This window comes from Oncorhynchus masou, chromosome 11 (assembly GCF_036934945.1).
Source record: "Oncorhynchus masou masou isolate Uvic2021 chromosome 11, UVic_Omas_1.1, whole genome shotgun sequence".
Taxonomy (NCBI): Eukaryota; Metazoa; Chordata; class Actinopteri; order Salmoniformes; family Salmonidae; genus Oncorhynchus; species Oncorhynchus masou.
The window spans coordinates 33,248,709-33,270,469 of NC_088222.1; the positions used below are offsets into that span (position 1 = coordinate 33,248,709).

General features: G+C 42.3%; 1 protein-coding gene across 2 annotated transcripts; it reads left to right on the forward strand.

Moving 5' to 3' along the window:
• The first annotated feature begins 26 nt into the window (after nt 1-26).
• Nucleotides 27-20,066, forward strand: LOC135548563 (dolichyl-diphosphooligosaccharide--protein glycosyltransferase subunit STT3A-like). Of its 2 annotated transcripts, XM_064978307.1 has the most exons (17): nt 27-116; nt 2,704-2,823; nt 2,967-3,027; nt 3,150-3,271; nt 3,558-3,703; nt 3,856-3,946; nt 4,040-4,146; nt 8,313-8,477; nt 8,736-8,916; nt 9,275-9,430; nt 9,597-9,688; nt 13,171-13,326; nt 13,736-14,041; nt 18,400-18,502; nt 18,751-18,939; nt 19,195-19,310; nt 19,748-20,066. In XM_064978307.1, exons 2-17 carry the CDS (start codon nt 2,736-2,738, stop codon nt 19,784-19,786), a joined length of 2,118 nt encoding a protein of 705 aa, XP_064834379.1. In that variant the 5' UTR covers nt 27-116; nt 2,704-2,735; the 3' UTR covers nt 19,787-20,066. The 2 variants fall into 2 exon arrangements, with proteins under 2 accessions (XP_064834379.1, XP_064834378.1); XM_064978306.1 differs by lacking the exon at nt 19,748-20,066 and having other exon boundaries at nt 19,195-19,739.
• Nucleotides 20,067-21,761: the final 1,695 nt, after the last annotated feature.

Below are 21,761 nucleotides of genomic sequence, written 5' to 3' on the forward strand. Positions count from 1 at the left end.
TGAACGAATCAGGAATGAGAGTATACTGAAGACCGGTGCAAGGCCAATGAACACGTTGCATAGTGTGGTTGGGCGGGAACACAAGTTGTGAGTATATGTGTAACAGCAACGGAGTGGTAAGTGCCGCTCAAAATAGCTGCTACCTCAACGAGAAATATAATTGAACTGCTCTATGGCTCTGATTGTATGACTATCTGAAATTAATCACGAGGTGTAACTTTGAGAATAAATGAAAGCAGATTTTCTGTTCATTCATACGGCTAAAGTTAGCTAGCAAGTTAGCATGTAAAAAGAAGGCTCAGCCCTCCTTGAGCCTAATGGAATCTGCACGGTCTATTTACAGGAACGGAAAACCCATCAGATAACTGCGTATTGCGTTTAGCTAGGTCAATACATACATGCATATTTGCTAACTACATTAACTAGCTAGTTAACTTTACCTATTTAGCAAAGGCTGGCTGCCAGATTTGTCTCTTATGTTGCTATTTCTTGGTCATTTCTGCATACAAAACGAATGTCTTAATAATTTGGTTGATGAAGGCAGAGAAATAACCAATGATGTGTTAGAAAGAACTGTATGAATAACAATTAATGTTTGCAGTCTCGACGGAGTTGCAACCATTTCCTGGTTTCATTCTTCGCCACATCAAACTGGAAGTGCGCATGTCCTTATCGGGGGCGATTCATTACGCCGATTCTGTTGCAAAACGTGTCATAAACGGGGAGGGACCTACCTGAATTTTCCAATATGAACTTTAATTTTAGTTGCAATGCTTGGACTAATGCTAACACACCTAGTTGGAACAGACTGAATCACGTCTTTTAAACCGAGTCAGTGATTTCATCTGGCAAATAATATTGGTGTAAGACAAGTTGTTAATAATAGATTGCGGTTTTGTGTTTAACATTACTCAAGTGAGTTTTCCAATATAATTGGGGTTTAGTTTGTAGACTGAAGCGCCATGTTTTTAAACCATGAATTACTATGAAAATAATTTATGGAATAGATTTGCCTCATGGCCAATCTACTGACAAAGCTAGTAAAAACTGACTTGTTGGGAGTGTACTTTTTGTGCTGCTTTGATTCATGCACAAGCAATGCAAGTGTGGAAGTTTGGAATGGAGTAGAGGTCAACCGACTATGATTTTTCAACACCGATACTGATTTATTGGAGGACCAAAAAAAGCAGATACCGATTAATCGGACGATTTAAATAAGAAAATATATATATATTTTACTTATTTGTAATAATGACAATTACAACAATACTGAATGAACACATATTTTATCTTAATATAATACATAAATAAACAAAAATCAATTTAGCCTCAAATAATGAAACATGTTCAATTTGGTTTAAATAATGCAAAAACAAAGTGTTGGAGAAGAAAGTAAAAGTGCAATATGTGCCATGTAAAAAAGCTAACGTTTAAGTTCCTTGCTCAGAACATATGAAAGCTGGTGGTTCCTTTTAACATGAGACTTCAATATTCCAAGTTAAGAGGTTGTAGTTTATAGTCTTTATAGGACTATTTCTCTCTATACCATTTGTATTCCATATACCATATGACTATTGGATGTTCTTATAGGCACTTTAGTATTGCCAGTGTAACCGTATAGCTTCCGTCCCTCTCCTCACCCCTACCTGGGCTCGAACCAGGACAACCAACAGCCACCCTCGAAGCAGCGTTACCCATCGCTCCAGAAAAGCAGCGGCCCTTGCAGAGCAAGGGGAACAACCACTCCAAGTCTCAGAGCGAGTGACGTTTGAAACGCTATTAGCACGCACCCCGCTAACTAGCTAGCCATTGCACATCAGTTACACAGCCTAATCTCGGGAGTTGATAGGCTTAAAGTCATAAACAGTGCAATGCTTGAAGCATTGCGAAGAGCTGCTGGCAAAATGCACGAAAGTGCTGTTTGAATGAATGCTTACGAGCCTGCTGCTGCCTACCATCGCTCAGTCAGCCTGCTCTATCAAATATCAAATCATAGACTTAATTATAACATAACACACAGAAATACGAGCCTTTGGTCATTAATATGGTCAAATCCGGAAACTATCATTTCGAAAAAAAAAAGCGTTTATTATTATTTCATATGCCCTCACTCTGCGTACAATGAACACAAGAGAAGTGACAATTTCACCTAGTTAATATTGCCTGCTAACCTGGATTTCTTTTAGCTAAATATGCAGGTTTTAAAATATATACGTCTGTGTATTGATTTTAAGAAAGGCATTGATGTTTATGGTTAGGTACACGTTGGAGCAACGCAGTCCTTTTTCCGCGAATGCGCACCGCATCGATTATATGCAACGCAGGACACGCTAGATAAACTAGTAATATCATCAACCATGTATAGTTAACTAGTGATTATGATTGATTGATTGTTTGTGTTTTTTATAAGATCCACGAGCTGACAAGGAAAAATCTGTCGTTCTGCCCCTGAACAAGGCAGTTAACCCACCGTTCCTAGGCCATTATTGAAAATAAGAATGTGTTCTTAACTGACTTGCCTAGTTAAATAAAGGTGGGGGGAAAAAACAACGGCCAAATCGGTGTCCAAAAATACCGATTTCCGATTGTTATAAAAACTTGAAATCGGCCCTAATTAATCGGCCATTCCGATTAATCGGTCGCCCTCTAGAATGGAGCTTGCTGCCTTGCACCTTCACTGCTAATGTAGATTCTTTCCAATAGGGATAAGCCAAGTTATCACTCCCCGTGTGAAGATGACGAAGTTAGGCTTCCTGCGGCTGTCCTATGAAAAACAGGACACGTTGCTGAAGCTGCTCATCCTGTCTATGGCTGCAATCCTCTGTAAGAACACATACACTTTACATCCCTTTCTGTTACTCTACACTTATATTCCATACTATTATTATTAGGGCCATTGTTGCGGACTCTGATGATGCAACGTGTAGAGATGGTTTAGACTTGTTCTTTCTCCCCCTTCTTGTTAGCCTTTTCCACCAGGCTTTTCTCTGTGTTAAGGTTCGAGAGTGTCATCCATGAGTTTGATCCGTAAGTACACTGCCTTGGTTTCTTAATACTCAGATTCATGGTGGTTTACAATTTTTTTTCTCAATGTTGTTTAAAACCAGAAATGGAGCATGACCTTGAATGCTTTTCTGCTTCATCCTCAGATACTTTAACTACAGAACAACCCGCTTCTTGGTAGAAGAGGGGTTCTACAACTTTCATAACTGGTTTGATGACCGGGCATGGTACCCTCTGGGGAGAATCATCGGTGGCACTATTTACCCAGGTAGGAATGGGATGACCTGTTCAACACAATACTTTGTACAGTACTTTACATTATAGGGTTATTATCTAGACATTAAAATGTTCAGCTAAAAAAAGTCCTTTTAAGGTGGCTTTGGGTAATAAAGTCCTCGTGTCACCATTTTTTCCCTCTGTTATATAGATCCTTTCTGTGATTTTGTTTTGGCCTATCCCACACATTTTTTTGGCAACAGCAAGCTGACACGGCTAGTAGCTAAAATACATTCCCTTAGTTAATTCACTCTTTCTGTTCTGCCCTGTTCCCCCAGGCCTGATGATCACCTCTGCTGCTCTGTACCACGTCCTGAACTTCTTCCACATCACCATCGACATCCGTAACGTCTGTGTCTTTCTGGCTCCCCTCTTCTCCTCCTTCACTGCAATCGTCACCTACCACTTCACCAAGGAGCTCAAGGTAGGTTGCACCACACCTGGGTCCTGTTCAGGGGGTAGAAAACATAAAGAAATGGAGGAAGGCAGGGAGGTAGCCTACAACCTGAAAATGCTCAAGAGCTCTGAAATGTACTTGTTTCAATGGCTTTCTTATCTACAGTCTATTTCTTGTAGGATGCAGGTGCTGGGCTCTTGGCTGCTGCCATGATAGCAGTGGTACCTGGCTACATTTCCCGTTCTGTCGCAGGCTCCTATGACAATGAAGGTACAGAAATGGCCTCATCCCCCTTAACATTCCAGTTTAAAGGACTTGTCCCATGTTGTGGTCTTTAATATAATTGATTGTTTTTCTGTCCAGGTATTGCCATCTTTTGCATGCTGCTGACGTACTACATGTGGATCAAGGCAGTCAATACAGGCTCCATATACTGGTCCGCCATGTGTGCCCTGGCCTACTTCTACATGGTGAGACAAACGCCTCTAAAATAAAGAAATTATGAGGAACTTTAACAATCGAGAGAACTTACAAACTGAAAGGTACAGTAACTTAGTCCGTGCTAAAGGTTGTGACACTCCTCTCATGGTGCTAATCTGAAGGAGGCTTTCTTTCACTGCGTTCAAGATGAAGAAAAAATATAAAGCGGTGTGCATCGTTATAATAGGATGGCGCCGGAGAAGATAGCAGACGTTTTACGTGCCCCCAACCGATTTGTTTTTTTTGTTTGTTTATTTGCGTTGTTTAACTTGTTTTTTTTAATTTTGTACATCATGTTGCCACTACAGTCTCTTATGACAAATAACTTCTGGACATCAGGACTGCGATTACTTACCACGGACTAGCAGAATCCTTTTTTTCCTTTAATGAGCCCGACACGAACGATATACAGCTTTCTCGGGATCAGGCCCAGATCCCTGTGATTTGCATGAAGAGGAGGTGGAAAAAAATGGACCGGAGGGTGGGCTGCCTTCTGAGAATTCGTAGGCGATTGAATAAACCCCCACTTCCTTCCATTCTGCTAGCAAACATGCAATCTATGGACATTAAAATAGATGACCTACGTGGAAGATTAAACTACCAACAGGACATTCAAAACTGTAATATCTTATGCTTCACGGCGTCGTGGCTGAACGATGGCACTATCAACATACAGCTGGCTGGTTATACGCTGCACCGGCAGGATAGAACAGCAGCTTCTGTTAAGACATGGGGCGGTGGACTATGTACTTTTGTAAATAACAGCTGGTGCACGATATCTAAGGAAGTCTAAAATTATTGCTCGCCTGAGGTAGAGTATCTCATGATAAACTGTAGACCACACTACCTACCTAGAGTTTCTGTATTTTTCGTAGCTGTTTACATACCACCCCAGTCAGAGGCTGGCACGAAGACAGCATTGAATGAGCTGTATTCCACCATAAGCAAACAGGAAAACGCTCACCCAGAGGTGGCACTCTTAGTAGCCGGGGACTTTAATGCAGGGAAACTTAAATCTGTTTTACCAAATTTCTTTCAGCATGTTAAATGTGCAACCAGGTTCTTCCAATGGCATTGAGGAGTACACCACATCAGTCATTGGTGTCATCAATAAGTGCATCGATGACGTCGTCCCCACAGTGACCGTACGTACAGAAGCCATGGATTACAGGCAACATCCGCACTGAGCTAAAGGCTAGAGCTGCCGCTTTCAAGGAGTGGGACTCCAACCCGGAAGCTTATGAGAAATCCCGCTATTCCCCCTGACAAACCATCGAACAGGCAAAGCGTCCAGTGACCTGAGCCTACCAGATGCTCTAAACTACTTCCATGCTCGCTTTGAGGCAAATAACACTGAAACATGCATGAGAGCCCCAGCTGTTCTGGAAGACTGTGTGATCACGCTCTCCACAGCCAATGTAAGACCTTTTAACCTCTCTGGGATTTGTGGAATGCTAGCATCCCATCTCGCCAACAGCCAGTGAAATTACAGGGCGCCAAATTCAAACAAATCTCATAATTAAAATTCCTCAAACATACAAGTATTATACACCATTTTAAAGATAAACTTATTGTTAATCCAACCACAGTGTCCGATTTACAGCACACCATGCGAAAATGTTAGCACAGCACCTAGCCACAGAAAACCATACAGACATTTTGTGAGGACTCTCAAAAGTCAGAAATAGCGATTAAATTAATCACTTACCTTTGATGAACTTCATCTGGTGGCACTCCCAGGACTCCATGTTACACAAATGTTTGTTTTGTTCAATAAAATCCCTCTTTATGTCCAAATACCTCAATTTTGTTCGCGTTTAGTTCAGTAATCAAAAGGCACAAAACGCGCTCCCAACATCCAGATGAAAAGTAAAAAAAGTTTCATTAAAGTTCGTTGAAACATGTCAAATGATGTTTATAATCAATCGTTTGGATCTTTTTATCATAAATATTCAATAATATTTCAACCGAACAATACCGTTGTCATTAGAAAGGAAAGAGAACGAACGGCGCGCTTCACGGCCACGCACGATAAACAACTCATGGCTTTCAGCTGAGGCACTTACTGAGTGGTCTTATTCTCTCCCCTTTCACAATAGAAGCCTGAAACAACTTCTAAAGACTTGACATCTACTGGAAGCCTTAGGAAGTGCAATCTGACCCCAGACACTGGATAGGCATTCACTTAATAAATGACAAACCTCAAAATTCCCACTTCCTGGTTGGATTTTTCTCAGGATTCACCTGCCATATGAGTTCTGTTATACTCACAGACATTATTTTAACAGTTTTGGAAACTTTAGTGTTTTCTATCCAAGTCTACCAATTATATGCATATCCTAGCTTCTGGGCCTGAGTAACAGGCCATTTACTCTGGGCACGCTTTTCATCCAAACTTCCCAATGCTGCCCCCTATCCCAATGGAGTTAAACAGGTCAGCATTCACAAAGCTGCAGTGCCAGATGGATTATCAGGACGTGTACTGCGAGCATGCTCTAACCAACTGGCAAGTGTCTATACTGACATTTTCAACCACTCCCTGTCCGAGTCTGTAATACCAACATGTATTAAGCAGACCACCATTTTGCCTGTGCCCAAGAACTCGAAGGTAACCTGCCTAAACAACATCTGACCCGTAGCACTCACATCTGTAGCCATGAAGTGCTTCGAAAGGCTGGTCATGGCTCACATTAACACCATAATCCCAGAAACCCTAGACCCACTCCAATTTGTATACCCCCCAACAGATCCACAAATTATGAAATCTCAATTGCACTCCACACTGCCCTTTCCCACCTGGACAAAAGGAACACCTATGTGAGAATGCTGTTCATTGACTACAGCTCAGCGTTCAACACCATAGTGCCCTCAACTCATCAATAAGCTAAGGACCCTGGGACTAAACACCTCCCTCTGCAACTAGATCCTGGACTTCCAGATGCGCCCCCAGGTGGTAAGGGTAGATAACAACACATCTGCCACGCTGATCCTCAACACAGGGGCCCCTCAGGGGTGCGTGCTCAGTCCCCACCTGTACTCCCTGTTCACTCATGACTGCAGAACTCCAACACCATCATTAAGTTTGCCGATGACACAACGGTAATAGGCCTGATCAATGACAATATAGCCTATAGGGAGGAGGACAGAGACCTGACCGTGTGGTGCGAGGACAACAACCTCTCCTTCAATGTGATCAAGACCAAGGATATGATTGTGGACTAAAGGAAAAGAGGACCGAGCACTCCCCTATTCTCATCGATCAGGCTGCAGTGGAGCAGGTTGAGAGCTTCAAGTTCCTTGGCATCCACATCACCAACAAACTAACATGGCCCAAGCACACCAAGACCATCATGAAGAGGGCACAACAAAACCTATTCCCCCTCAGGGGGGCATGGATCCTCAAAAGGTTCTACAGCTGCACCATCAAGAGCATCCTGACTGGTTGCATCACTGCCTGGTATGGCAACTGCTCAGCCTCCGACCTCAAGGCACTACAGAGGTACTGGGCCGTTCGCCCTACCATCACTGGGGGCAAGCTTCCTGCCATCCAGGACCTCTATACCAGGCGGTGTCAGAGGAAGGCTATAAAAATTGTCAGACTCCAGCCACCGTAGCCATGGACTGTTCTTTCTGCTACAGCAGGCTACGGCAAGGTACCAGAGCGCCAAGTCTAGGTCCAAACGGCTTCTAAACAGCTTCTACCCCCAAGCCATAAGACTCCTGAACACCTAATAAAATGGCTACCCAGACTATTTGCATTGCCCCCCCCCCCCTCTTTTTTTCACCCCGCTGCTACTCTCTGTTGTTATCATCTATGCGTAGTCACTTTATTAATAACTTTACCTACATGTACATATTACCTCAACTAACCGGTGCCCCCGCACATTGGCTCTGTACCGGTACACCCCCCCCCCCCCCTCCGTATATAGTCTCGCTATTGTTATTTTACTGGTGATCTTGAATTACTTGTTACTTTTATTTCATATTCTTAACCATATTTTATTTTAACTGCATTGTTGGTTAGGGCCTCGTAAGTAAGCATTTCATTGTAATACAACACCTGTTGTATTCGGCGCAAGTGACTAATAAAATTTGATTTAATGTGAGGCAAAAACGTTAAACCAACTGAACACACCCCTTATGTCTTTGTCTATAGGTGTCCTCCTGGGGTGGCTATGTGTTCCTGATCAACCTCATCCCCCTCCACGTGCTGGTCCTCATGCTCACCGGCCGCTTCTCCCACCGTATCTACGTGGCCTACTGCACCGTCTACTGCCTGGGAACCATCCTCTCCATGCAGATCTCTTTCGTCGGCTTCCAAGTAAAAAAAAGAAAAGCGTATTCTCTCCCTTCATTCGCATAGACACAGCAGCTGCCCTGTCAGTTGATAGACTGCATGTCCATTGCATGTTATCTTGTAAAGACAACATGGGTCAATATGATGGCCCAATATGATTATTTACAATGATTAAGCCATTATATATTGTACGATCAACCATTTTTGCTGGTGGAGAGATTTTGGGGAACACACACACACAGTTCATTCAACTCCTTGTCTCCCTCTCATCTCCATTTGAAGCCAGTGCAGTCGTCTGAGCACATGGCAGCATTCGGGGTGTTTGGCCTATGTCAGATTCATGCCTTTGTGGACTACCTGCGCAGCAAGCTAAACGCCCAGCAGTTTGAGGTCCTCTTCAAGAGTGTCATCTCCCTGGTGGGCTTCGTACTGCTCTCTGTGGGCACTGTGCTCATGCTAACCGGTAAGAGGCTCGCCAAGGATCCACTCAGTAAAATACGCTCATTCAAGTCCAGTTAAAATATTTGAATTCAGGTCTGCCACTCAGACAGGCCTGGGCAATGCCTCTACTCTACTCAGTAATGTAGGCTTCTATTTACAGGCCTGTATGGTCGTTCAAAGTTTGTTTGTTGTTGTTGATCCTGTAATTGCATTTCTCTATCAACACAATTCCTCTATAAATTTGAGCTTCTCCAGATTTAAAATGCCTTTTTTTAGGAACATACTGATATGGTTAAGATTAAGAAAATGCAAAACAGTATACCCATTAAGTATCAGAACTACAGTAAGTGATTTGGTGTTGTGATTGTTGTATTTCTCAGGGAAGATCTCCCCCTGGACGGGTCGTTTCTACTCACTGCTGGACCCATCTTACGCCAAGAACAACATCCCCATCATCGCCTCTGTGTCTGAGCACCAGCCCACCACCTGGTCCTCCTACTACTTTGACCTGCAGCTGCTCGTCTTCATGTTCCCAGGTACATCGATTATTCTCAATCAGTCTCGAATGTCAGAATCTTGCTGGTGAAATTATTTTTAGATGAATGGATCGATCAGAATACCTTTGGGACAGGGGTACAAAAATCACTTGTGAAGAAAAACATTGCGCTGCTTTAATGAACCTGCATTGCTTCTTCCTGACAGTGGGTCTGTATTACTGCTTCAATAACCTGTCTGATGCAAGGATCTTCATCATCATGTATGGCGTCACCAGCATGTACTTCTCAGCTGTCATGGTAAGTCAGCTAGCAGATTAGAATGAGAGGAATATTTGACACCATACATTTAAAATATTCCAATATTTATGCTGTTGTGAGTAGTACTTGCACATGGTCAGATCAAATCAAATGTATTTATATAGCCCTTCATACATCAGATGATATCTCAAAGTGCTGTACAGAAACCCAGGCTAAAACCCCAAACAGCAAGCAATGCAGGTGGTACCTAATTGTCATGATACCAGAATTCAATACTGATACCAGGTTTAGTTGCAAAATACTCAACCAAAATGATACTCAATGTCGAAATGATACCACACCAAGAAAAATAAAGCGTATTGGCTAAAGTCACTGAATAACCGACTGTCCTTTATTTTTCAAAACTTTTCTTTTTTTTACATTTTGAACTACTGAAATAACAAATAGAATATCTATTCAATTTCTTTCAAAAATAAAACCATATTAAATTACAGAAGAATGTCTTAAAATGTCCTTATGCAAAACTATGCGACTCGGCACATATAAAATAATTTTACAATGGCCATAATATTGGATCAAATTACATTCATTTGACCTATGATTCATTACAGTTAAATAATTGTATGTATTAATTGAATAGTTTAGTTCCAAAACAACTAACACTTTGAAACTCATTTTAAGTTTATACACAATGGATTTTATACAGCATACTACCATTCCGAGTGCATTTCAACTCCCAGGGTGCAGTGCTCCGCCCAGGTTTGCTGGCTGGCTAGTGACTACTGCTAGCAAGCCAAGACAAACAAAGTCGTTTAATTGAAATATATTGCTGTCATAGCTAAATGAGTGCATTTCACATTACTTTTGGGTTGTAATCGTATTATAATTCTCACATGAATGTCATGCTGAAAATACTGTATGTTCATGTCATTGCCACTCAAAAATAATTAGAATTTAGTTGCTAGTAGAATAACATTACAATGCAAAATGTCATGTGTAGAACCATTTGTCATTTTGCAACTAAACCTCCCTTGCGCTGCTTTATAACACCTTTTGCATAGTGGTTTCTGTGTGCTGGCCCTCATCTGCTCTGTAAGCAAAATATTTTCCGTTCCCCACGATTACATCGGAGAGGGGACCGTGGATTGTTCTCAGTCCTTTCGTTAGGCTAACGCGATATCTCAGACAGCACTGGCCTGATTTTGATGGAACTTGGGTGAATGAATTGTCTTGCCATTTTTATTTATTTATTTATTTATTTTTTAACCTTTATTTAACCAGGCAAGTCAGTTAAGAACAAATTCTTATTTTCAATGACGGCCTGGGAACAGTGGGTTAACTGCCTGTTCAGGGGCAGAACGACAGATTTGTACCTTGTCAGCTCGGGGGATTTGTCCCTTGTCAGCTCGGGGGTTTGAACTCGCAACCTTCCGGTTACTAGTCCAACGCTCTAACCACTAGGCTACCCTGCCGCCCCGCCATAGAGATCCGATACAAAATTACACCGTTTGGCCCAAGTCAGGAGCTATAGTAATTAACTGAAATTTGTGTCACACCAGAGGAAGAGGCGATGCTTGAGTGGGAACATGGCCCAAAATCTTCTCCAGCAGGTGGTGATTTCTTTGCCACGTCACATGGAGTACAGGGAGTGGATTAGGTTAAAAAAAAGACTGGTACCCAGTGGTGTAAAGTACTTAAGTTAAAATACTTCAGTCAGTTTTTTTTGTATTTGTGCTTTACTAATTATATTTGACTACCTTTACTTCACTACATTCCTAAAGAAAATAATGTACTTTTTATGCCATACATTTTCCTTGACATGAAAAAGTTATTTCCAATGCTTAGCAGGACAGGAAAATTGTCCAATTCACACACTTGTCAAGAGAACATCCCTGGTCATCCCTACTGCCTCTGATCTGAAGGACTTACAGATCACAAATGCTTACACCGCACCAAAACCGGCTACAAATTGATTTTGTCCCCCCACACCAAACGCGATCACGACACGCAGGTTGAAATATCAAAACAAACTCTGAACCAATTGTATTATTTTGGGGATAGGTCGAAAAGCATTAAATATTTATGGCAATTTAACTAGCTAGCTTGCAGTTGCTAGCTATTTTGTCCTGGGATATAAATGTTGAATTGTCATTTTACCTGAAATGCATAAGGTCCTCTACTCTTACAAGTAATCCACAGAAAACGGTCAACCAAATCGTTTCTAGTCATCTCTCCTCCTCCCAGGCTTTTTCTTCTTTGGACTTTATATGGAAATTGGCATCTAACTTTCATAGTTACCACGACGACCGACCGAACTCAGTTCATCTTTCAATCACCCATGTGGGTATAACCAATGAGGGGATGGCACGTGGTTATCTGCTTCTATAAACCAATGAGGAGATGGGAGAGGCAGGACTTGCACCACATTCAGCGTCACAAATAGAACCGACTTCTATTTTAGTGAAGCAATTTTTTTTTAACCAAATTTTTGCCGGATTTAAAATTTCCAACATTTTGGTTTGGCTATTTGTTAGTCAGATTGTCTATAATTAGATACATGCAGCTTCTCTTCTGTCATTATATGTTACCCGAGAAGACTAAATAAACCCTTGCTCACCAGAATGTCATAAATTAGTAGAATGAATGCTTCCATCTAGTTGATATGGGTAAAGTTCTCTTTCAACTCTGCTTCTTTCACGGAGCAAAGCCATTTAGGGGCTTGGTATAAAATGTAATAACAAAAACATTTGAAAAGATTTTCTGTGCAAAATTTCCAAATGACATCAGTTTGACCGGTTGAAAGGAAATAGAAAGCTGTGAGAATTACCTAACATGTTTCTGGTAAGATTTAATTTCAGCTTGGATGCATATTTTGTGCTTTTATGATACTAATAAAGATAGCACCTCTACAGATGGTATCAAACTGTGCATTCGCATATCTCAAGATGCTGAAATAAATCCTCTTTCCCAACTCCTGTTCCAGGGTCAAAATGTAGCCTACATTTGGTGTATCATTTACTGTAAGAAATGCTTACTTCTGCAGGAGTTATATTAAGGCTATGTGAGAGGTTATAGACCTATAGTCAGTGTCCGGATATCAGTTTCCAAGTAACCCATCTGAACAATAGGCTACAGTTCCCTTGATGTGACATAGGCCTATTTGAAGTCCCTGTCTTGTGACTCAAATTTGTATAGCGCCTCACAATCACACATAGCATGCTATCATCATATTTTACCACTTCGACAAATATTTTCCCAAACATTACTTTTCTGGCCCTCCCTTTATTTTCAACTCTCCATTTCGCAGCATATCTTATTGAATTAAACTCCTACTTTTTGGCATCCATGGATTGACTAACTTTTTCTGCCTGTTCCTAAAAGCATTTGGCGATTGGTGTGTAGGCTATTTGGTGCGTGTACAGTTAGGCCCTAAAGCTTATGAACTAATGCCAGATAGTCTAAAATAATGAAAGAAAAACCGAGCAGGTGTGTTTAACTGATCCAGCTGCTTCTCTCCTCAGGTGCGTCTGATGCTGGTCCTGGCCCCAGTCATGTGCATCCTGTCAGGCATTGGTGTGTCCCAGGTCCTCACAACTTACATGAAGAACCTGGATATCAGCCGGCCAGACAAGAAGAACAAGAAGCAGCAGGACGCCACCTACCCCTTCAAGAACGAGGTAAGAGAGGAAGGATACTTCAAATTGTATTTGTCACATGCGCCAAATATAACAACCATGCTATCTACAAGGGTTACCGGTACCAAGTCAATGTGCAGGGGTATGGGGTAGCTGAGGTAATATGTACATGTAGGTAGGGGTAAAGTGACTATGCATTGATAATAAACAGAGTAGCAGCAGTGTGTGTGTGTGTGTGTGTGAATGTTTGTTTATATTACTGAAATGCAGCACTGAGAATGTATCAATTGCTACTGGATGTCATTCCAACTTTTGGTAAGGGCTGATAAGGGATCTCTATTGAGATCTAGGCCCGGTCCAGTAACAACCGTGAAACCCTAGACAAGTGTATAGATCTGAAAGTCTTTCTAGTATTTGTTCCACTGATATCCTGTACCATTTTGTCTACCAGGTGGCCAGTGGGATGATTCTGGTCATGACCTTCTTCCTCATCACTTACACCTTTCACTCCACCTGGGTGACCAGCGAGGCCTACTCCTCTCCCTCTATTGTCCTGTCAGCCCGTGGTGGAGACGGCAGCCGCATCATCTTTGACGACTTCAGAGAGGCCTACTACTGGCTACGCCACAACACCCCAGTAGATGCTAAAGTGATGTCATGGTGGGATTATGGCTATCAGATAACGGCCATGGCCAATCGAACAATTCTAGTGGACAACAACACGTGGAACAACACACACATCTCCAGAGTGGGCCAGGTGAGGTGTTTTTTTTGTATTGATGACTTAACATGGGACTGATAAGTGGGAAAATCCTATCATCTGTTAATAAATCCTCTTACAGCTACCCCCTCACTTTTTTTCAATTTCCGCCTGAAGACATACCCAAATCTAACTGCCTGTAGCTCAGGCCCAGAACCAAGGATATGCATATTCTTGGTTTCATTTGAAAGAAAACACTCTGAAGTTGGTGTAAATGTGAATTGAATGTAGGAGAATATAACACAAAATATCTGGTTTCGATAATACAATGAAAAAAAACATGTTTTATTTTTGTTGTATCATTATCTTTAAAATGAACAAGACAAAACAAACATTCAGATAGGATGATGGGGACAATTTCAGTGAAAAACATAAGAGGGCTACAGTACTTGTGCAAAGTTTCAGAATGATAACTTCCAAAGTGAGTGTGCTACATGACATTTATCATGAAGTCACCCAGGTGTCCCACCACACAAGTAGCTCAAATGTACCCAAGTGGCCAAATTGGTGAAGTTAAACATTTTGAATGAAATTACTATATACAAAATACCAAAATGGTATTCTAACCCCCCCCCCCCCCCCCCACACCAAAAAAAATGGAGAAAAAAATATACACTGCTCAAAAAATAAAGGGAACACTAAAATAACACATCCTAGGATTTGAATTAATGAAATATTCTTATTAAATATTTTTTATCTTTTATATAGTTGAATGTGCTGACAACAAAATCACACAAATTATCAATGGAAATCAAATTTATCAACCCATGGAGGTCTGGATTTGGAGTCACACTCAAAATTAAAGTGGAAAACCACACTACAGGCTGATCCAACTTTGATGTAATGTCCTTAAAACAAGTCAAAATGAGGCTCAGTAGTGTGTGTGGCCTCCACGTGCCTGTATGACTTCCATACAACGCCTGGGCATGCTCCTGATGAAGTGGCGGATGGTCTCCTGAGGGATCTCCTCCCAGACCTGGACTAAAGCATCTGCCAACTCCTGGACAGTCTGTGGTGTGGCGTTGGTGGATGGAGCGAGACATGATGTCCCAGATGTGCTCAATCGGATTCAGGTCTGGGGAACGGGCGGTCCATAGCATCAATGCCTTCCTCTTGCAGGAACTGCTGACACACTCCAGGTCTAGCATTGTCTTGCATTAGGAGGAACCCAGGGCCAACCGCACCAGCATATGGTCTCACAAGGGGTCTGAGTATCTCATCTCTGTACCTAATGGCAGTCAGGCTACCTCTGGCGAGCACATGGAGGGTTGTGCGGCCTCCCCAAAAAAATGCCACCCCACACCATGACTGACCCACCGCCAAACCGGTCATGCTGGAGGATGTTGCAGGTAGCAGAACGTTCTCCACAGCGTCTCCAGACTCGGTCACGTCTGTCACATGTGCTCAGTGTGAAACTGCTTTCATCTGTGAAGAGCACAGGGCGCCAGTGGCGAATTTGACAATCTTGGTGTTCTCTGGCAAATGCCAAACGTCCTGCGCGGTGTTGGGCTGTAAGCACAACCCCTGCCTGTGGACGTCGGGCCCTCATACCACCCTCATGGAGTCTGTTTCTGACCGTTTGAGCAGACACATGCACATTTGTGGCCTGCTGGAGGTCATTTTGCAGGGCTCTGGCAGTGCTCCTCCTGCTCCTCCTTGCACAAAGGCGGAGGTAGCGGTCCTGCTGCTGGGTTGTTGCCCTCCTACGGCCTCCTCCACGTCTCCTGATGTACTGGCCTGTCTCCTGGTAGTGCCTCCATGCTCTGGACACTACGCTGACAGACACAGCAAACCTTCTTGCCACAGCTCGCATTGATGTGCCATCCTGGATGAGCTGCACTACCTGAGCCACTTGTGTGGGTTGTAGACTCCGTCTCATGCTACCACTAGAGTGAAAGCACCGCCAGTATTCAAAAGTGACCAAAACATCAGCCAGGAAGCATAGGAAATGAGAAGTGGTCTGTGGTCACCACCTGCAGGACCACTCCTTTATTGGGGGTGTCTTGCTAAATGCCTATAATTTCCACCCGTTGTCTATTCCATTTGCACAACAGCATGTGACATTTGTCTATCAGTGTTGCTTCCTAAGTGGACAGTTTGATTTCACAAAAGTGTGATTGACTTGGAGTTACATTGTGTTGTTTAAGTGTTCCCTTTTATTTTTTTGAGCAGTGTATATACATTTACAAAATAACACTTTCAATATTTGGAAGACCCTCAGTCCTCTACACAATGTTGTGCTGCTGATGCCAGGTGCCATAGCAGTCTCTTTCTGCTGTAAAGCAGAGGGTCACCAAGCATGTGGTGCAGGTGATGGGGGACTTAATTTTGCAAAGAACACAGCGACGCCTCCATGCTGTGCCCTTTTGGCCCTGAGGCACATCCATGCCTGCAGAAATACATTTGGGCAGATGAACACCACTTGTGACGGGAGCAGAAGGGACAGAGGTAGAGGGGCCAGAACGTGGTGCTGTAGCCAGCAAGCTCCTTGATGAGCAGCTCTCTGAAGGCTAGCTGTGAGATGGGGGGCTTTCCACAGCTCTTAGCCATTTCCTTGTGTAGGATGAATGCATTCACCACAGCAATGTCGATGAAATGATAGAAAGTCTTGTACAATTTCATCATCTTATGGAGAACATTGTAATAGCCTATCAGCGCATCTGACAGGTCCACACCTCCCATGCTCTTGTTGTTGTCCTTTATTGCAGTTGGAATGGGGACATTTTTTGCGGTCCATGCCCCAGTAGCGCTGAGACAACAGGTGTCCGGCTGGATGAACCAGCTTCAGTGGGGGATGGACACCTTGGCACTGGGGGCTCCCATTCGGAGTCAGTGTCACTGTGAAAGAAAATGTTCAGTTAGTATAGTTTCACATATGAGCCCTGTATAATAAACAGATATATAGAGTACAGGGAACGTAAGGTTGAATATATTATTATAGACCTGCTAGATCTACTGTCTCATTTATATTATAACAGACCAGCTAGATCTACTGTGGGGGTGAGGTGAGGTGGAGCGGCAGACACACGCATCTCGGCCATGCTCCCTCTAATCCAAAATATGTATATATACACACACAAACATAGGCTATGGGTCATACACATACATACAAACATACCCCCACCCACAATGTATAGCCAACGTGTACTTTACACATTTTCATTACATTTTTATATATTGCTACTACATTTATTTTTAAATCTAATAATATTTTATATTTATTTCAAACAACGGCATTAGCATGAGAAGAATTTACCAGTCCAAAAAGATGTCCTCTCCGTTCAAAAAATATTCCTCCATTTGGGAATCAAAGCTATGCTAGCTAAATGAATCGTCCTCCAACAATCTCTGTCTCACTTACCCGATCAATTTCTTCAAAAACTGTGTGTACATCTGTATATCTCGACTTAGATTTAGCTTTCCCTGACTTAGTCACCATACTGATTGATATATAAACAGCTGAAGATGCGCTTTACCAAAATAGTGCTGTGCGTAACATGCGTGGCTTCTTCCAGTATGAATCTTCAATGGCGAATGACCCTCTTTACGCCAGGGTTTACTACATGGGTTGGTCTTCCAACACAACCATTACATATTGCCGTTTACCTCTGCTCATTGGCTATTGACCAAGCTAGAGTTCAAGACGATCAGTGGTCATTGGGTTAAAATACAGTCAATCAACGAAACAGAGGTCATATCATTGGTGCACAATGATGTCATTACTTGTTGTCTTCAAATCGGTCTCTTTCAGTCAATATGTCCCGCGAAATGACCCATCAGTTTGGTTGTGTTACAAACAACCAGTTGATGGCAATGAAACCAAACATGACTGGATAAAGTCACGTTTAGTGTGTGTATTTACATCGAATGTGTCGTCAAATTGAATGAGACGGAATTCACGACACAAGCGGTTCACAGAATGTTTTGTGTTGGGCTATAAAAATTGATTTTATCAAACAAAAGACCATTGTGTAACAATGAGCATTGGGATTGCAAACAGAGGAAGATCGTCAAAGGTAAACAATTTATTTTATTGCAATTTGTGATTTTGTTACGCCTGTGCTGGTTGAAATAGTTTTTTTTTTATGGGGCTCTGTCAGATAATCGCATTGTATTCTTTCGCAGTAAATCCTTTTTTAAATCTGACAACGCAGTTGGATTAGCAAGATTCTAGGCTTTCGAATCATGTGAGACACTTGTATTTTCATGAACGTTTTAATATGACTATTTATGTAGCGATCACCGTATGTTGTCGAATTTAATCCCGCTAACGGGTTCGGTGCGCAGAGAGGTTAATGGCTGCTTGGTACCTGTGACTGCTGAACTTCAATTAAACTGTTTTTGTTGACCGGTAGGCTATGGCGTCCACCGAGGAAAAGGCCTATGAGATCATGCGGGAGCTGGATGTCAGCTACGTCCTGGTGATCTTTGGTGGACTAACGGGGTACTCCTCAGACGGTATGTCTACAAAGCCAGTGGAAACTATCAATTCCCATCACCCTATGGATAATCACTTTGTTGAATTATTACAGCTTCTTATTATTACAGCATTTTAACATATTTCAGATTACATTATTTAACTCATGATCATTAGTTGTCAATGCCTAATACATACAAAAGATGCTCCATCTAATGTATGTCCATAAATAAACTTGAATGTCAGTCATGCTTTAGGTCTGCTAACACTTCCTCTATCCTCTGTGCAGACATTAACAAGTTCCTGTGGATGGTGCGTATAGGTGGTAGCACAGACACAGGGAAGCACATCAAGGAGCATGACTATTACACCCCCACTGGAGAGTTCCGTGTGGACCGAGAGGGCTCCCCCGTCCTGCTCAACTGCCTCATGTACAAGATGTGCTACTACCGCTTCGGGCAGGTCTACACAGAGGCCAGTGAGTAAACCTGCATGATTATAATCCATATGGCAGGTCTGCTCCCAAACTATCTAGTATCAGGTATGCTTGTCTGACATCATCCTCTATCCCTTCAAACTAATATCCTATTTCTCCTGATTTTTCAATGATTTCCTGAAGTATCAGAGTGGTATTATACCTCATAACATGTCTCCACAGAGGACTGTGTGTGAAAATATTATATTCCTCTTTATCATCTTGGCCCTAGTCCTGATTTTCTAACCCTTGTTCCAGAGCGCCCCCCTGGCTATGACAGAGTACGAAATGCTGAGATCGGCAACAAGGACTTTGAGCTGGATGTGCTGGAGGAGGCCTACACTACAGAGCACTGGCTGGTCAGGATATACAAGGTAAACTTTCTTTCTGTGACTACTGTCTTACTCTCCTCTGTATTTATTCAGTCCCGCCCGTAGAGTAACAGGCCATTCCAGGGGGTTATTTATATGAAATGTCTCTAGTTGTTTTCACCTTATCGGCTCAGGTATTCGAGCCAGCGATGTCTCCGTTACTGGCCCAACACTCTAACTACTAGGCTACCTGCCATTACATGTAAACCCCTCAAACGCCACTCTGGACCTCGAAGCCAGTCGCACTGCATTTGTTTCATTGTTCCTCCCCTAATCAGGGACTGATTTAGACCAGGAACACCAGGTGGGTGTAATTAATTATGAGGTAGAACAGAAAACCAGCAGGCTACGGACCTCTTAGGGTAAGAGTTGAATACCCCCTGATGTAGACACTTATTTTAAATACATTATTAACACTGTCCTGTGTTTACCCCCTTGAGGTGAAAGATCTGGATAACCGAGGGCTCTCACGGACGTAAAGCCCTCCAACCCGTCATCGTTCATGCACCTCTTTTAGCACACAGCACTGAAAAGCCTTCCCCTGTGGTCTAACTTTTTCATTTTGTTTGTAGAAAAAAAAAATGTTTTTGTTTTTTGTACTTACCAATGTGGAGTCTCTCTCGTCTGGGAATGGAAGGAGGTGGTGTTTCATAATGTCCAATCAAATATCAAGGAGTGATTTCTGCAATCAGTGGCCAAAAGAACGAGCTTTGAATTTTTACAATTTGGTCAATTAAAGGAGGCATAAATGTGACAAAATGGCATGTTGTCTGTCATTTTTTTTGTTTTGAATTTTCTTTGCACAGTACAATGCAATCTTTGGCAGATTTGTTTTCCCCAAAAGCTTTATAGGAGTCAAGATTTGGCAACCTTTTCAACTCACAAATTGTTTTGATGATTTTGCTTACTGAATACCAAGACAATGGTATGATTTGAACTGTGGGGGGAAAAGTACTATATATGCCGTGGTAACTGTGGTCACATTTCACAGAAAAGGAACACACAGGTTTTTCTAAATGGGTCACCTACACTGTATATAGCTGCAGATTCTCCAAGGTTCAAAAGCCTTGTTCACATTGGCAGTTTAAGTGACACTTTTTAAAGAAATGCATATCCAATTCTAATCTGTTCTTTTTCCTGCAGTCTGATCAGCCAAAAGCACATGACATCTGATATTGACATCTGACAGCCACAGCTGTCAACTAGCTATCCAAAAAAATCACTATTTTTGAAAGTTGGTTCATCTTATCTTTTGATGCATAGTGTTCTTACACTATGATTTTAACATTCAAAGCAACTGGGAAATGTCCATGGCAGGCATTGTCACCTGCTATATAACTTCTGAGTGATGGTAAGCACGGAGCACTACAACCAATCAACATACTGTATGCCATTGCACACAGATACGTCGTTACTATGACAACTAGCGTAGCCAAGTCAGCAAATGATACTGCTGTCTGAACACACACATCTGATTTGGTCATTTGTAACTCACTGTTTGGACAGTCAGTATTCCAAAACGGATTTGAGTAATAAGGCCTGCAGTGTGAACAACGCTTAAACTAGAACTGACTGCATTGTAGCAAAATGAACTCTTATTAAAATATTTTCATATGTACCCCTGACAAGTGAGCACTTGGATATGGTCGTTTAAATAAATCCATAGAATATTGGAATTGCGTATAGTAAGACGTTTGTCCAAATTCTAGAGCAGTATAGAGTGGGAAACCGGCCATGCGTATAGAAACTGCAGTAAATAAAACCTAATAAACATCTGTCTTGTCCGGAATTGGAGTCTATGCAGACCCGTGCGCCAATCAGAACCACGGTAAGCCTATATGCAAATAAGCCATTTGCCACACGGGCCTTTCATTATTCACTTTGAGCTGGACTAGAATAAAATGTCCCTTTTATCATTTACATTTAAGTCATTTGGCAGACGCTCTTATCCAGAGCGACTTAAAAATTGGTGAATTCACCTTATGACATCCAGTGGAACAGCCACTTTACAATAGTGCATCTAAATCATTTAAGGGGGGGGGGGGGGTGAGAAGGATTACTTTCAGAATCACCAACCTGTCACACACTGAAGGCCTATAGGTTCGCCACTGTACTAACCTGTCACACATTGAAGGCTTATAGGTTCGCCACTGTACTAACCTGTCACACATTGAAGGCCTATAGGTTCACCACTGTACTAACCTGTCATACTGAAGGCCTATAGGTTCACCACTGTACTAACCTGTCATACTGAAGACCTATAGGTTCACCACTGTACTAACCTGTCACACACTGAAGACCTATAGGTTCACCACTGTACTAACCTGTCACACACTGAAGACCTATAGGTTCGCCACTGTACTAACCTGTCATACTGAAGACCTATAGGTTCACCACTGTACTAACCTGTCACACACTGAAGGCCTATAGGTTCACCACTGTACTAACCTGTCA